This window comes from Drosophila guanche, unplaced genomic scaffold (assembly GCF_900245975.1).
Source record: "Drosophila guanche unplaced genomic scaffold, DGUA_6, whole genome shotgun sequence".
NCBI classification, from domain to species: domain Eukaryota; kingdom Metazoa; phylum Arthropoda; class Insecta; order Diptera; family Drosophilidae; genus Drosophila; species Drosophila guanche.
In genome coordinates, this window is record NW_022995743.1 from 3,223,538 (window position 1) to 3,239,139 (window position 15,602).

Here is a 15,602-nt window from a genome sequence, read left to right on the forward strand (position 1 = left end):
TTTTGTGTTTAATTTGTGCCACAAATTTGAAAGACTGAACGTCGCCTCTGCCATAATTTATTAGCCGTCTTCTTTATGGCAGTTGCTTCGGATTCATAACTATAAATATTATTACACGTTTATGTAAATATGTACATACGTATATGTAGTACATAAAACAGCTTTGTTTATTGCTTTAAAGTGCAAATGGAATGGCTTAATTTGTCTTTAGATTTCTTTATTCTGTAATTTATAGTTTTGGATATTGGTTCTGCTGTTTCCTGTGTGTCAGACGTAGATTGGGATTACCTTTAGGTATTCGAATATCATCTAGTTTTGATATGAAACGCGACCTTGATTCACAGGGTTGAATGACTTGCAGCGAATGGCTTCAGGTATTTGTTTCAGTTTCAGTTTCCATTTCGATGAATGTTTACTTTGATTAAACAGAATTTCCGTTTTATTTGATGAGCGTGCTGGGCCAATAACTCATCTTTGAACAGGTGCTGTAGGCAGTTGTTCCATTTTCATATGTACACACATATCTACTATGTGTAGTGTGGTATATAGGTTTTTTTTTTCCTCGCAGCCTATCCAGGTCATTGCACAATCCGACGGTCGGGCGGTCTGGCGGTGTTTTCGAAACTCGTTTGCTTGCACAAAAGCCACAGAAATACGCAAAATTAAATATAGATAAATGTAAATATTTATCAATGGGGTTGGGGGGGAGGGGGTAGCTTTAGCAAGAACAGAACCCAAGCTCAACTCAACTCAATATTTAAATAATTCTTTTCGAAATGTTTTCATTTGCATTGTTTTATTGTGTTTCTGTTTCGGTGTCTGTGTTTTTGTTACTGTTTTTGTTTTTTGTGTGTTATTATTTTTTCTCCACTTTTATTTGCATTACGATCTCCAGGGTCTTTCATTTGCAAATGTTTAGATTGTAAAGCCATACGCAGCACACATAGCCATATCTATGTCTCTGAAACCCCCAGTAAGCACATGTTTAAGGATTATACTCGTAAATGTCAGCAAACAGTAGCTGCAGTCGTTCAACTCGCTACAAAAGTAAATAACATTATGACATAAAGGAGCGGGGAAGTTCTTCTTTTAGTGGCTGCTGGGTCAAAGGTTTCCAGAAGAAATTCTCAATGAAAAATATGACAAATTTCATTTAAACGTTTTAGCCAGAACTATTCCCTCACTTAAGATACTTCTTTGGGCAACTCTAGCTGTAGTTCTTCTACTGTTTTTTCTTCGCTTTTCTGTTTTCTGTTTGAGACTTCTCTTTCTGCCCACTCGTTCTTCCCACAATTAGTTGCGAAGTGGCCAACAATGAATTGAATTCATGTCTTGACTTTGACTTGAATGACACTCGAGCAGCGCCCACTATAAATTCAAATTTTCGAACAGTGTTGACACACATAAGAGAACGCCAAAGAGGCGGTCAAATCACAATGGGCAGCCACAAGTGATCCATTTTCGGTGTGCGGGGCCTCAACTTTGAACTTCAACGGTGATTGTAATTAGTCGCCACAACAGATAAGAAGCCTTTTGATTGTAGAAGATTTGTGGGCATGCACGCAATCGCTCACTCTCTCTATCTCTATCTCTGTCGCTGTAGCTTTCTCTTTCTCTGAGTGAAAATATAAGTCGCAAATCGAAGGGAGATAAGTGAAAACCGAACACAGTTCGTACCGGTTAAAGTCGGTTCTAACGGCCAAATCGTAGGCAGTCCAGTGCCAGTCATAGTCGAGTGGCTACTCCTTGAAAAGCAAATCAATTGTATAAAATATTTTATAAAATTCGGTACGTTCGTCTCAACGATTAGATAAGGCGCGAACCAGTTTTGCCTTTGCTTGGTTGAGAGTAGATGCGTGGGGGATTGCCGCAACACCAGTCGAAAGTCGGTGCGCGATACTCTTAGAACTAATACAGAAATAGCTAATAGAATAAACAATATACTATAATAATCTCTGTCTAATAATTGCATACCCATTTGCTTGCTGCTCCATTGATAGCCCTACGAGACAAACTCGAACAATTCCAACTCGAACACGGCACGCGACCTCAAGCAGATACGACGCAGCGACTCGCGGCCCAATTCGCCCAGCTCCAGCCAGGGAGCCATCGAGAATGGCCATGGACAGTATCCGTAAGTGTTTGCGCTCCTTCTGCTGTCTTTTAATTGACTTTTCTGTTTTCCGTTTGTGCAGCTGCTCCATTTGCAAAGTGCTTTGTCCGTCTAACAAAATGGATTGGCTGTCGACCAGTGCGGAGCATATGAATTCCCATGCCATGCACTTTCCCTGCCTGAAGGCCAATGCCGCTGCCGCCGCTGCCGTTACCAGCAATAATAATAATAGTAATATTAACAACAATAGCAGCAGCATCAGCTCTGGCAGCAACAGCAACAACAACAATAATAACAACAACAACAACAACGAGTTGAACAGCAATCGTGTGCTGGCGTGCAAGGACTGCAAGGACTACTTGGCCAGCCAGTGGGAATCGATGGATGCCGAACGCGTGCCCCTAGAGCACAGAAGGTTCTCTCTCCTGCCCCCTCTTGCCTTAAAGAGCTCTCTATTGATTGGGTTTTACTTTCACTTTGCAGATACAACATTCCCTCGCCCATGATGACCTCCAGCTCACCGAACGGATCTCGGCATGGCGCCATGAGCATCAATACACCGCCCTCCACACCATCCATATCATCGTCGACGCCTGCCAGCACATCAATCTACTGCTTCCTCTGCGGCCTACACTCGGACCTTACACTAGCTCGCGTACTCTATGCCAGCAAAGAGGTAGAGTCTCTGAAGAGTTCGACTGGAATAGACTATTATAAGTGCAGAGAATTGTTACAGCTATGAATAGCGAAAGAAAATGTGCTTAGGATGAGAGTTAGCCTTTGTAGAAAGAACAAAAAGAGTCTTGAACAGCGTTGGCATGTCTGTAATAAGTAAAATTTACAGTGTCGAATTTTGTCAATGAAGAATGTACCTTAATTTATGCAAAGTTTGTAATATATTTGCTTGGCATTCAAAGAATATGGATTGTCATTTCTTTGACCAAAAGACAAATCCATTTATTATCCATTAATAAGTAAAATCCCCTTAAAGTCAGCTGCCACAGTGTAACATAATCATGTCAAGCCGAGTTCGCCTTGGGCCCAAACTTCTTTGTATCCGAAAATTGTACAATTAATCAAACAAATGTAAAATTCATTGTTTGTAGACTGAAATGTATGCCAACCGACAGATAATTGTTTGAGAAATTGCAATTGAAATTATGAATGCAGCTGCTGCTTTGGCTTAAATTTATGTGAAATGATTAAGTTAGCAAATGATACATATCAAAATACGCTTGCCAGCAGCCCACACTCCAATTGATTGCAGTTCTAATTGAGGGAAATGTATCTCAAAATCGACACATTTAGGAATATTCAATAGACACAAACCCCAATCAGTCATACTTAGGCTTTTGGGTTAAGCTTCGTCCTTAAACATTGAGCCATTTAATTGAATGTTGCGGCTGCACTGCACACACACACACCCACACACACACACACACACACAAGACTCCACCCATTCGATTCGGGTCACATATCTGCTGTGATTACGTTTTCTGTATGCACAAATATTTGTACACAACGCCTTGGCAAACATGTAATTTTCTGATAGGTGGGACAGGGATTTCCGAAAGGGAACAAACCGCAAGCGTTGTCAATCAGTATAGATAATGATAGTCCAGCGTTGATGTATCCATTAAAAGTGATTAGATAGAGGCATCAAATGTCATATGATTGTTTTAGATAGCCCTCGGGTATGGCGTACATCCGTTGTAGATATCATAGTAAATAATATATCACGTTAGTTGCATTCATTAACAATTTAATTTAATATAAATTATGTACGTTCTAGAGTTATATTTTACTTTTTTGTTCTTTGTGAATCTTTGAGCGTGCTTCAGCGTGCTTTTGGGTTTGGTTTTTGAATATTTTGTGTTCGATTATTCTCGGCAGTCAATGAAAGCAATGGAAATCCATTTAAACAGGCCCAGTACAGTCTTTAAACTCTGTAATACTCAAACAACAGGATGTACTATAGGAATCTTAAGCAATAGATAAGATGATCTTAGATACCCCGAGGTTTAGCCAGTTCTTTCATCAATTAATTCACAAATTCAAAGCGCAAGTTAAAGTTATTGAAATAACCCGAGTTTATTTACCTTTTCAGGGTTCACGACCATATTTTCCACTGCTGCTGAAACACAATTCTCTGCCGAATGCTGAGCAGCTGCGCAACAATTCGGCTTTGGTCTGCACTTTCTGTTATCATTCCATGTTGAATCAGTGGCGCAAGTGAGTCCACCAAATGCATTCCATAAACAGAACATTTGTTAATTATATTTAATTGATTGCTTGACAGATATGAGGCGCAAAGTCCGAGCGTGAGTCCGGCGGAACGTAAATACAATTGGCACGACTACAACTGCCACCTGTGCGGCATTACGACTTATAGGAAACGTGTGAGAGCGCTGCCCGTCAATGAGTTTCCCTTTGTGAAGCACCAAAAGAGCGATGACGGGCTGCTGCTGGAGAATGGGGAGTATGCCGTCGTCTGTCTCGATTGCTACGAGAGCTTAAGGTGAGAGATCAGAGTGCAAATATGTTCTGATGTACAGCCCAACTAATGATTTTTGTTTCTTTTCTGCAGACAACAAGCCTCGCAGCACGACCGCTTTGGGGTGCCCATATCTAGGCGGGCCTACAATTGGGTGCCCCAGCCGCCGCCACCAGAGGACAGTCCCGAGTCCGCAGTGGCACGTTTGCCCTGCGGCGAGCGCTCCGATCGCATTGTAAGTAGCACACGGAAGGAGAGAGAGAGCGTAACCCCCACTAAGCCTAATGTCTATATTACAATTCCCAACCCCCCACACACAGCTCATCAGCAATGCACTGAGGCCCGTGCCAGGCAAGAAGACAACGTCGCCCAAGCAGTACGACAAGTCAAAAGAAGGTAAGTGTCTCTATGCGCTATGCCGCTGTGGCACCAAACTGTGGGGGAATCCGATCTGGTTCTGGTTCTGGTAATGCGAGAGGCTCCTCAAGCGCCCCGAGGGCGAGCAGGTTCAAGTGAAACCCAATTCGCGTCAATAAATCTCAATTGGTTTCACTTAACTCGTGAGCGTTGAGCGTTCTCCGAGCTCGTTTAGCACCCTGCCCTCCCCAAAAGAGGAACCCTTTGTTCGTGGGGTGTGTCGGGTGGATTGGTGGGGCAGCATCGGGCGTATTGGGTTGCATGGCTCTGCGTTGGGGCAGCATTTGCAGATTAGTTTGTATTTTGCCACAAAAGAGTTGAGCATTTGTGGGGAATCTGTTTAGTGGCTTCCTTCTCCCTTCATTTGAATTTCTTTTCAATGCATTTGCAGCTAACTGCCCACACAATGCTGCACGGTGGCATGTCAATTTGTTGGACAGCCTTAGAGTTTTGGATACAATTGTTAATTGCTGCTTTTTGTTAATGTTTAATCATGGATGGGTTTTGGGTAGTCCTGTCATCGATTATGTTTTGTGCACAAAACACGCACACAGATATAAGTTAACGAAGATTACTCCAAAGTTGTTGCTTAATTGATTGGGAATCATTGTTTACCAATGACTGTCACACATAAACAAGTCTTAATGGGTGGGCATATTTTAATGAAATTATTTGTTGTATGGCAGGAATGTAGAACATATTTTCAAATCTGACCATCTGCTGATTAGCTCTTCCTCCTACTTTATAGCTACTTAATTCTTGACTACTTATTGATTCTGAAAGCATCACCTAGCAGAAGTAACCTTGAAGTTAATTGTTAACTAAATGTGCTAAAGGGTGATGGAAAATTCCAGCTAATTCCAGACGAAAAGAAACATTCCCAATGGACTCAACTATTTCCGAAGACCATATGTAAATTCCATCTAAAAGCTGTTCAAATTCGAATATTGATTGTATTTAATTAAGTTTATTTCTATCACTGGAAAACGCTGTACAACATAATACTCTTGTGGGCAATGCCACAAACCCATTCCTCAGCCATTATGTGGCAGAGCAATCTCGGAAAAAGCTTCTCTAATTGCATTTCCCCAGTATAAAAGCAAAGGAAATAAAGGGGAAAAAAAATCCTCAATTTGAATAAGAAATCAACTGATTAAATGCCCAATCACAGCACAGTGGGTGGCCGGTAGGCAGGAGGCAGGAGGCAGGAGGGGACTGGGACGGGGTTCATGTACCCATAAACCAAGACCTATAGCTGTTGTAATAAATATTGATTATATATGAATTGCAATGGTTGTGGTGGGGGGTATTGTGTGCTTGTTAGCACTCCGCCTTGCCTTTCCGTTCCCCCCTCTTGGCTCCATCCCCACCTCTCACTTATTTATGCAAGAGCAATGGCGTCGGTAAACTTCTTCAATAAAATGCCAAAAAGGAAACATCATAAAAATAAATAAACAGAGAAACCACAAAAAACACACACACACACACACACACAGATACAGATAGAGGAAGGAAACCTTCTGCCACTCCCCCCGCTCCCGCCACACACACACATATACCAAGTACTACATTCACAGAAACCACCTACAAATGCCACTTCCGACAACAGCAATCCGTAAAGCAGTAGCAGCAGCAGCAGCAGCAGCAGCAGAGGTGGCAAATAAAGAATAAAAAGAGGGAGGTGGCGAGAGGGGGGTAGCTGTAGAGAGAGAGCCAACGAGAAAGCACAAATAATAAAAGCAACAGCATAAAGTATTTCGAATTGAATTACTCCGTGTTATCCTGTCAACCATACGAAAACACTCAAGACCCATTCAACATGCCACACTGCCACACGCTTCCTGCAGCAGTAGCAGGCGCCCCCCCAAAAACACCCAACAAATATACAGTCCGCCCACATTTAGCCATCCCAACCAACCCACCGTTTAAGGAGTTGGCATCGATTTGCAAAAAGTATATTGCCAGCTGCCTGCCGCCAGCTCCTCCTGCCACTAAAATGAAGTTGTGCCACCCCCCAAACCGAACGAGTGGGAGTGTGGTGGGGGAGGGGTCGTTCGTTGGTTATGTAGGAGTTGAATAAGTAAACATAAAACCACTGAATTTACGCTTATTGCACCCGCAAACATTTTGCTTAACACAACAACAACAGCAGCAGCAGCAGCACGGAAGACATCTCTCTCGCACTCACTCGCTCACTGTACTCTCCCCCCTTTAGGTTCTCTCCATCTGTCTGTCTGTGTGCGCTCTCTCGCTCTCTCTCTCTTGCTTTAGCTCTCTCTCTCTCACACAGAGTGGGACGTGTGGGTGTCATTTCCGGCCTCAATTTCAAAAGAAGCTCAAATTTCCACACAATTTTCCGGCTTCGCTCTTTGGCACTTTTGTTCGTGTCGTCTCGTATCGTCTCGTTTCGTTTCGTTTTGTATGCTCTCTGACTCTTGTCAGTGGTGGCCCCTGCCTGCCACGGGGCAGTCATTTCCTCGTTGCCACTTGTTCAGTCAGTCACTCAGCAAAGGACTCTACTCCACTCCCTAGCACCGCATCCTCTTCCTGCCACAGCGCACTCCCTGCCTACTCCTTCAGTGTGCAACCACCACAAGGCCACCCCAGACCCAGACCCAGACCCAACCTCGTTTTTGTGCAGCCTTTGGTTGTGCTTTTTTACTTGTGCCCACATCTTGTTGTTGGGCCCAAGTTGCCACCTTTGCCACAGAAATATTTCAAACACTTGGTTGCAGCTTGCCGCACACTCCTCCTCCTGCAGCGTTGCCTCGTTCGCTTCCGTTTTGCGTAGAATAACAGTTACATTATCCTTTTTATTGCCACACTTTCCAGACACACACACACACACACACACACACCCAGAGAAGGACAGAGACACACATACAGACAGACACTCAAATATTCATACATATAGAATGAAGGCAAAGAGAGAGAGAACGAAACGAGAAGAAACAGGAATGAATGCATAAGCAAGGGTTAGGGTAGGGTTAGGGTAGAGGCAAGTCGAGCACCAGACACCGACTCGTATTTGGCTTGTGGCAAGCTACGACCTACCCCCGACCCACACCGACCCCTACCGTCCCATCAGTTTATTGTGCTCGCATTCCCCATTCTCGCCCCACCCCCATTCTGTCACACTTCTGCCCCCTTGCTGCCAGGAAATTGTGGGCAAAAAATGTGCATTCATTTTTGCCAGAGCCCTCTCTCTCTCTCTCTCTCTCTCTTTGCTTTCTGTGTGTGTGTTTGTGTGTTTGTGCTAACTCGAGTCGCAGTAAATTGTGGTAAACACGAAGCCAAGTGTTTGGAGAGTATTTACCCAGCTATGCCCCACAGTGGCTCTGCCTGCACGCACAGTGGGTCGCATCATCATTTGCATAATTGGCAAACATGATTGCAAGTTGAAAGGTTCCTCCCGAAAAATGGGGTCTGTATGTAAAATAGGAATTATGTAAATTGGAAAAAGAATAATGAAGTTCGAAGTGAAATGATTTTTGGTTTGAGGCTTGTCTACAATCGGTGTAGAGATATGAATTAACATGAATATAAAATGCAAATTGACAGCCGCAGTGCTTGTGATTTTTAAGGAAGTTTCTTAAAGCACTAGAAATAGAGTATTTTTATGGAATGTTTTATGATAAATGTACCTATAAACATGCTGCCACTTGCTGTTTATCCAACTGATTCCACCATCGACAGTGTTCATCCATCTTCTGCATTGATATTGATTTGCATAATGTGGCAGTTTATTGTGTGGTCCATATGTCCATGGTGTACACTGTACGAGTGTATATCTTATTCCAGCATCTCGACGCGACTTACAACTTCATCCCCATGTAATCATCTGCTGGGCAGCACAGCTGATTTATCTGCTCAGCCGGCGAGGATATGCATATGTTGGTGCTTCTAGCTGTCAGCACATAACCTCAACGAACTCTGGAGGGGGAGGGAAACAGCTTCACTAAATCTTTATTCCTCTCTTTCGATATGTACAGACATCTGTGTGTTCGTGTGCGTGTGTGTGTGTGTGCATATAAAACGCTGATGTGGCATGAAAAAAGATATAAATTCTGGCAATCGATGAAGATAAAATACATTTTGTAGTACCCCTCCCACCGCCTTCTCCTCCTCCACCCTCACCGAGTTATCTGGTGGTTTGGGGTGGCGACCGAGGTCAACCATTTTGAGTGTGGGCGTCTTTTGGGAGTCAACGAAGTGTGCAACGTCAACTGTGACACACACACAGAGACACATCAAGTGTGTGGGGGGGATTGGGTGTAAGTGAAATTTCAAGTGGCGTCAGCATCGACTACTCTACCTCCCCGCCTCCCCCTTTGGGTCCTAAGTCCGTATGTGTGTGTGTGTGTGGAAACCCTTTAAAAGCTTGTTGTTGCCAGACACATAAACGTTTAGCCCATAAACCCCTGATGTATGGAACATAAACACCACACTTGCAAGTGCCACTCATTCCGTGGTTTCTGACGTGGGTGTGGGTGTGGGTGTGGGTGTGTTGTGTTGTGTTCTGTGGTGCTGGTGTCAGTGGTTAGTGGTGGGTTTTTTGTGCCTGCTGCCTGCTGCTCTGCTGCTTTGCCAGCTAACTGAAATCCGATGTGTGTGTGTGTGTGCCCCAGGTCCAGGCTCTGTTTCCGTATCCCTGTCCGTTTCCATGTCCGGGTCCAGCAACCACAACGTCAATAAATATGTTACGCTTGACTTGTCCTTTTTTCTTTCCTCTTGCGGGGTGGGTTTTCCTCTGCGTTTCTTTCTTCTGTTGGTTGGCAATTTGGTTAAACATATTTATTTGGGTGCGCTGCCAGACCCCACTCTACGCTTTTCTATTGTTCATTGGGTTTTTCATTCCGAACTTCTGTATTTTGTTATTCAATTTCAACCAGACCATGGATTTATTTCGACAATTGGCATCGACAGAGCAGAGAGAGGGCGAGAGTGGGAGATATCCCATTCGGCTCCTTGCTGGTTTTTCCCTCGAAGCTGCAACATTGATGTGCCGAAAGTACTGCATTTAAAACTCTTGTACAAGTTTTTGCATATCTTAATACGAGCTGTACATTTTACAAAAGGTTTTTATTGGCCTGGCTAATAAGATCTTCGATCTAAGGGAAAAGTTTCACAGCAGAGAGATAATCCCATTGTTGGCAACTAATTTCGGGGACAAAACTTTTCTTTCGCTCTCCCATTCTCTCTATCGCTGTCTCGTCTTACCTCTGGTCTTCTTTTTCGAGGTTTTTACCATTATTTCTGCTTGTGCACCCCCAAATTTAATTAAAAAACTTGACAACAACTAAAGCCAACACTTTAACAACCTTCGCACCCGCATCCACACAAACACAAAGTGACTTTGAATTGTATCAACCCCAAAGTGCAACTAAATGAAAGGGTAGGGTGGAGCCAGCAAAAGTAGATAGCGAATGCCATAAGCCTTGAGAGCTAAGAGCTGAACTTATAGTACGTGATTTCTTCTGATCCCTCCTCGCTGTTCCCTGTTGCCCTGCCAGCTCTGTTGCAGTCTTTGCTGTTGTTGCCTCCTTACCGCCTTGGCTGCCGCCATATTTACTTTGCATTTGTTTACGCTTTTATTGTGTGTTTTAGCGCACGAATTTAAATATTTGCTGGTTTTTCTTGCACCCACGCATCCCCGAGCAAAGACTTTCCCAGACACAAAAGCACTGGCTAAACGAGAAAGCAGCTCCTTTGGCAGTCGCTCTATAGAACATTTTACAGTGTATCAAAATTGTTTTCGTGTCTTTTGGTGGCAGAGCAGCAACCTCCGAGAGATAAGCTTTTTACGAAGGTACCCATGATTTTTACCGTTAATATATCTGAACATAACTAGTAGTTTTACAGTGTAGCAGAAATCAAATTTGTTCCATAATTCTCCTCTCGAAAATCAAAATTCCCTGAAGCCTCCAAGTGTCTGTTGGGTAAGCCCAGAGCTTAGCCATGTCGCGGCTGTTTCGTTTCGCCAGTGCTTAAGCACAACATTTGAGTAGCGCAAGTTTCGTGTTGGCATTGTTGCTTCTCTTATTGCACTTTTGCACTGCCCCCTCGCTCTTGTGTGCGCTCTCTCTCTGTCTCTCTCCTGCACACTTTTACTCTGGCAGTGCCTCTGTCGCTGCCCTTGTTGTTTGTTTGTGTATGTGCAAGCGCCAAAGTGATTTACTGTTATAAATATTTGCTTGTGAGCTTTTTAAGTACTTTTTCTTTTCATTTCTTTTGGTGTGCCAGCCGCCGCGCCGCTGCCGTGCGCTTCAGTGCCTTTGGCTCGTGGTTTTGTTGCTACTTCACATTCATTCTCATTCAGCAGGGAATAACTGTTTACTCTATAAGCTCTGCTCAGCACTCTTGCCTCCTGTAAATGCATGGATGTGTGTGTGTGTGTGTGTATTCTCGTACTTCCCTTATTCATCACTTTGTTTGCTTGTTTCTGTTGCATACTTTTGCAACATAATTTTATTGAATCATGTTTGCCCTTATGCCGACCTGGCTCTGGTCTGGGCTCTGACTCCTTTACTCTGCTGGGTTTCGTTTTCCTTTTCCTTTTCTAATTTCATGTTGGTCTGGCAGCAATGTTGCTGCTGATCCTGATTCTTTTGTTGGGTACAGTAAAGATTCTAGAGACTCGCAGATGTTTGACCCAAAGTAGAGATTTTTATGCTTTGTTACTATAAGTCTTGCAAATTTAATTTCGCACTCTCATTTAGTTCGTAGGCAGTCTCCACTGTAGTCGCACCACAGACCTCACCTCTCCCCTGGGGAATCATTTTGCATTAACTGTGCAAATAAACCAACTTTGTTATATTTTCGTTCATTTCGTTTCGTTTGCCTTTGGCTTGTGTGAAAGGTGGTGTGGTTGGCTTGAGGAGAGGGTAAACAGCGACTGGTGGAGAGAGAGAGAGAGGGAGAGAGAGAGTTCTAAAGCAGAGCCAACCACCGTTTGCGTTCTGGTTTCTGCTATGGCTTCTGCTGCGGCTGCTGCTCTGCTGCTGATTTTCTTTTCGGTTGCCTGTTCTGGTTATTTGCCCAGCTTTTGCTGTTGTTTGCTTTCTCTCTCTCTCGTTCTCTGTTGTGTTCTGCAGCCTTCCTCTTGCTCACTCTTCATCTGTGTGTGAAATTGAATGCTCAATTGAGCACTTAATTAGCAAAAACAGTTTTTAATGACGACACGAAAGCTTTTATGTGCTTTGAATTCTGTGAAAAGAGGGTTCAAGTGGACTGCACTGAGAGAAATTCAACGATACAATTTAATTAAATTGGTTAATAATACCAAAAGCTCCTTTGATTATATTGCTCTGAGATAAATTTGAGGGATTTACGATAAATTTTGCATTTTCTGAATATTGTATAAGAAATTAGTAGTATTTTGTGTGCATAATAACTTTGTTAATTGCCAGTAAAAATGTTCATTTTATTATTACTTATAACATTTTCTCTCTGTGTCGACTTGGCTTGTACTGCTCTGCATACCGCGGTGGTTGGTTTTCTTGTTAATTTCCATTTTCACATCATTCGTTACTCTTCAAAAAGATTGATTGCGTTATGCCACGCACTTTCAAGCACGTGCCTGTGCCCGCACACTCTCTCTCTTTTCGCTTCGATTCTCTCTCTGTGGCTCTCCCTCGCTCTCAAAAAACATGCACAGACGTCCGGCATAATTGGCGATCTGATTAATGCGTTTTTAAGTGCATCATTTTGAGCATATTATGCGTTTATAGGGGTTAATTTCACTGCCCAAATTACCCCCAAACCCAACCCGAACACCCCTTTTTGGCATTTTAATTGAATTGTTGCCATTGCTTTTCCGCATGTTGGTTGCTGTTGTACAACGGCATTTATAACCGTTTCTTCTTTAAATTAACGCGCTTTTACCGATGTGAAAATGTGTTCGGTCGCGTTGGGTGGGGTATGGGTACTTGAGCCTGACATACGCAGGGGATTTGGCATTAGATAAGCTTACCCATTGTTCTTGTGTATCTTCCAACCCCCTAATTCCATTCCAAAGACAGACATCAAGTGGCATTGGTATTGGTACATGCATCACCAAATACGAGCACTTCAAATATGTTGCTGGCCTCAGGACACCGACGATGATGATGGTGCGTATGGGCATGGCGCTGGGTATGAGCATGATAAGGATACCACTGAGCCTCAGAGTAGCTTGGATCAGATTCTGGGTCTGGGTCTGGTTCTGGTTCTAGTTCCTGGTCCCTGGTGCTGGGCACGAAACTTCATGCCTCAGTGGGCAACAACAACATTTGCAAATTCAATTGAATCGATACACGCACCACTTGTTAAACCATTTCGGCCTGAACTGACACAGACCACCAGCCACACCCATCCAGCCACACATCGTCCATCCATGCATCCAATCCATCCATCCAACAGCCGAGTCGGAATCCTCGTGCTCCCTTGTGTGCGGCCGTCTTATTATTGGTTTTACATACACATCCGTTCCTCAAATATCATTAGAAGGATACGTATACGCACCACAGGAATAGGAACAGGGTGCAGGGTGCAGGGTGCAGGGTACAGGCAGAGCCGGCAAGTGATGGCAGCCAGTCAACAAGCGAAGAGTTTGTGTGTGTGTCTGTGTTTGGGCATGGTGCCTTGGCATGCTGGGTTATTTGAACAATGGCTTAAGGGCCTATAAAATCACACAAGGGGTTATAAATCCATTTGGAAAACCAAAATCCAAAAATATCCCAAAGCCAAACAACGTGAGTCCCACCCACATCTCCTTAAAATCCCGCACCCTCAACGTGTCCAACTTTTTCGACTGCCTTCTAGTCCCACATGGACAGGGACTGGTTGGGAGTGGGGAGACTATTATCATGGTTTGATGGCTGCTTCAAGTTGGCTGTCTATGCACATGGCTTAAGCCTAAAAAGTTCCTCTAAACAGGACTCACAGCTCGTGACTTGGTTGAATAAACAGGCTGTAGAAGGAACGTGGAGTCTAATAGAGGAAGTGACAGAAGCAATTGCCGCTACCTGTTGTTTGTGTGTCCCGCTGCGATGACGTGTATGCTAGGGTTCGTTCCTGTTTTCCTTGACAGAGTATATCCCAGTCGGTTGAGACTGCCTCGCCACCTGCTACTGTTAATCAAAGTTGACGCTTTTAAGAAAAATAATCGTTCATTGTCAAGCAGAATGTTCCGTTTTTGTTGTCCCCATTTGGGCTTTAAAAACTTTTACGTTAAAGCGGAAGCAAACAACTTGCGGAGGTGAGAAGAAGTAGAACACAAAAATCATTTATGCTGAAAGGGAGCCAACTTTGCACCCCCATATCACCCCTTTGGGGACATGCCAGTCCACCCCGCCTCCCTCTTATACTGTGCCCTGCACCTGAGCTGCGAGTATTTTTACACTTTTCACATTTGCACTGAGCACACAGCCAGCCCCTCTCTCTCCTTATGTGATGAAGCGCGTGGTTTGTGCATAAAAGTTTTTCCAGCATCGCCCCGCTGGAGCAGATTTTTATTAGTTTTTCACGTTCTGCATTTTCCACGCGCGCTTTTCACATGCCCGCCCCGCCAACATTCCCAGAGCCAAGCGCAAGAGCCAGCCGAAGCTCGGTTTATTGTTATGGCAGCATCGTAAAAATTTATCATACTCTCCTCGTAGTTGGCAAAGCGGCAAAAGCAGTAACAACACCCAAGTGGTGGGAGGGGGGGGGAGAGGGGAGAGGTGGAGAGACAGATGGGCGATGGGTGAAGGGCGGAGTGGGGTGTGGAGAGGCATAACAAAACGTAGGAACAACACAAAACAAAGTTATCGCATTTTTATGACAATTTGACGACGACTTTCATTGCAATTTTTAAGGTGGTTCACCATTTCCCCCCACACCAACAAAAGTTTCTCAGCCAGCAAAAATAAAACAAAACAGGAAGAGATGGAGAAGCAGCGCAGTTGGATGGCTATATTTGTATACACAGAGTGAATATCTGGAGTAATAGTCTGGGAGTTGTGATTTGTGCGGGCGTGGCAGATGTGTGACCCCATGGGGGGGAGATGTCTGAAAGTTTCAAATAGCGAGCACTACGAGTAGTTATGGGAATAGTTTTCAAATGATGTTAAATAAATAAACTACTAAAATAGCGCATATTTTTATTTAATTAAGTGTGCGCCACAAAACTTTCCTTCATTTATTTATGCGCGCCGACAGATAGTGAATGATGGCAGAAATTTGCTAAATAAAAAGATCTTTGAGTACAGATTTATTCTCTAGAAATTGTATCCCTTCACAAACCCAACCATTTAGTACCTAAACGAAATTCGTATTGAGATGTAAAGCAAACACAAATTGCCAGGAAATTCTGCTGCCAAACTGACTCTCACATTTCTTTTGTGAGTCGCCCACAAATGAAGTTAAAATTGTATCTCCGTCGGTAATGAATCAATCAGCAAATCAAAATTCGAACTGGCTATTTTCTGGGATTATGCGAAATTGGAGCCCTCCCAGCCCAGACACAGACACAGATACAGACACACAGCTGCCAATGCTAACTGCAAGTCTGTGCAAAATTGGTGTTTTGGGCCCAAGTAAAAATATGTCATAGAATTT

The 15,602-nt window shown here is 43.7% G+C and overlaps 1 protein-coding gene across 6 annotated transcripts in view; it reads left to right on the forward strand.

Moving 5' to 3' along the window:
• Positions 1–15,602, forward strand: part of LOC117591197 (chromatin modification-related protein eaf-1) — a 66,419-nt gene that overhangs the window by 23,973 nt on the left and 26,844 nt on the right. For 5 of the 6 annotated variants that reach the window (XM_034284354.1, XM_034284340.1, XM_034284347.1 and 2 more), the window contains 7 exons: positions 2,001–2,134; positions 2,196–2,528; positions 2,597–2,789; positions 4,221–4,345; positions 4,413–4,631; positions 4,701–4,842; positions 4,928–5,003. In XM_034284354.1, coding sequence (XP_034140245.1) covers positions 2,001–2,134; positions 2,196–2,528; positions 2,597–2,789; positions 4,221–4,345; positions 4,413–4,631; positions 4,701–4,842; positions 4,928–5,003 — 1,222 coding nt within the window. Of the gene's footprint in view, positions 1–1,770; positions 1,789–2,000; positions 2,135–2,195; positions 2,529–2,596; positions 2,790–4,220; positions 4,346–4,412; positions 4,632–4,700; positions 4,843–4,927; positions 5,004–15,602 lie in introns of those variants that run through there. The other variant, XM_034284381.1, reaches the window with a different exon arrangement.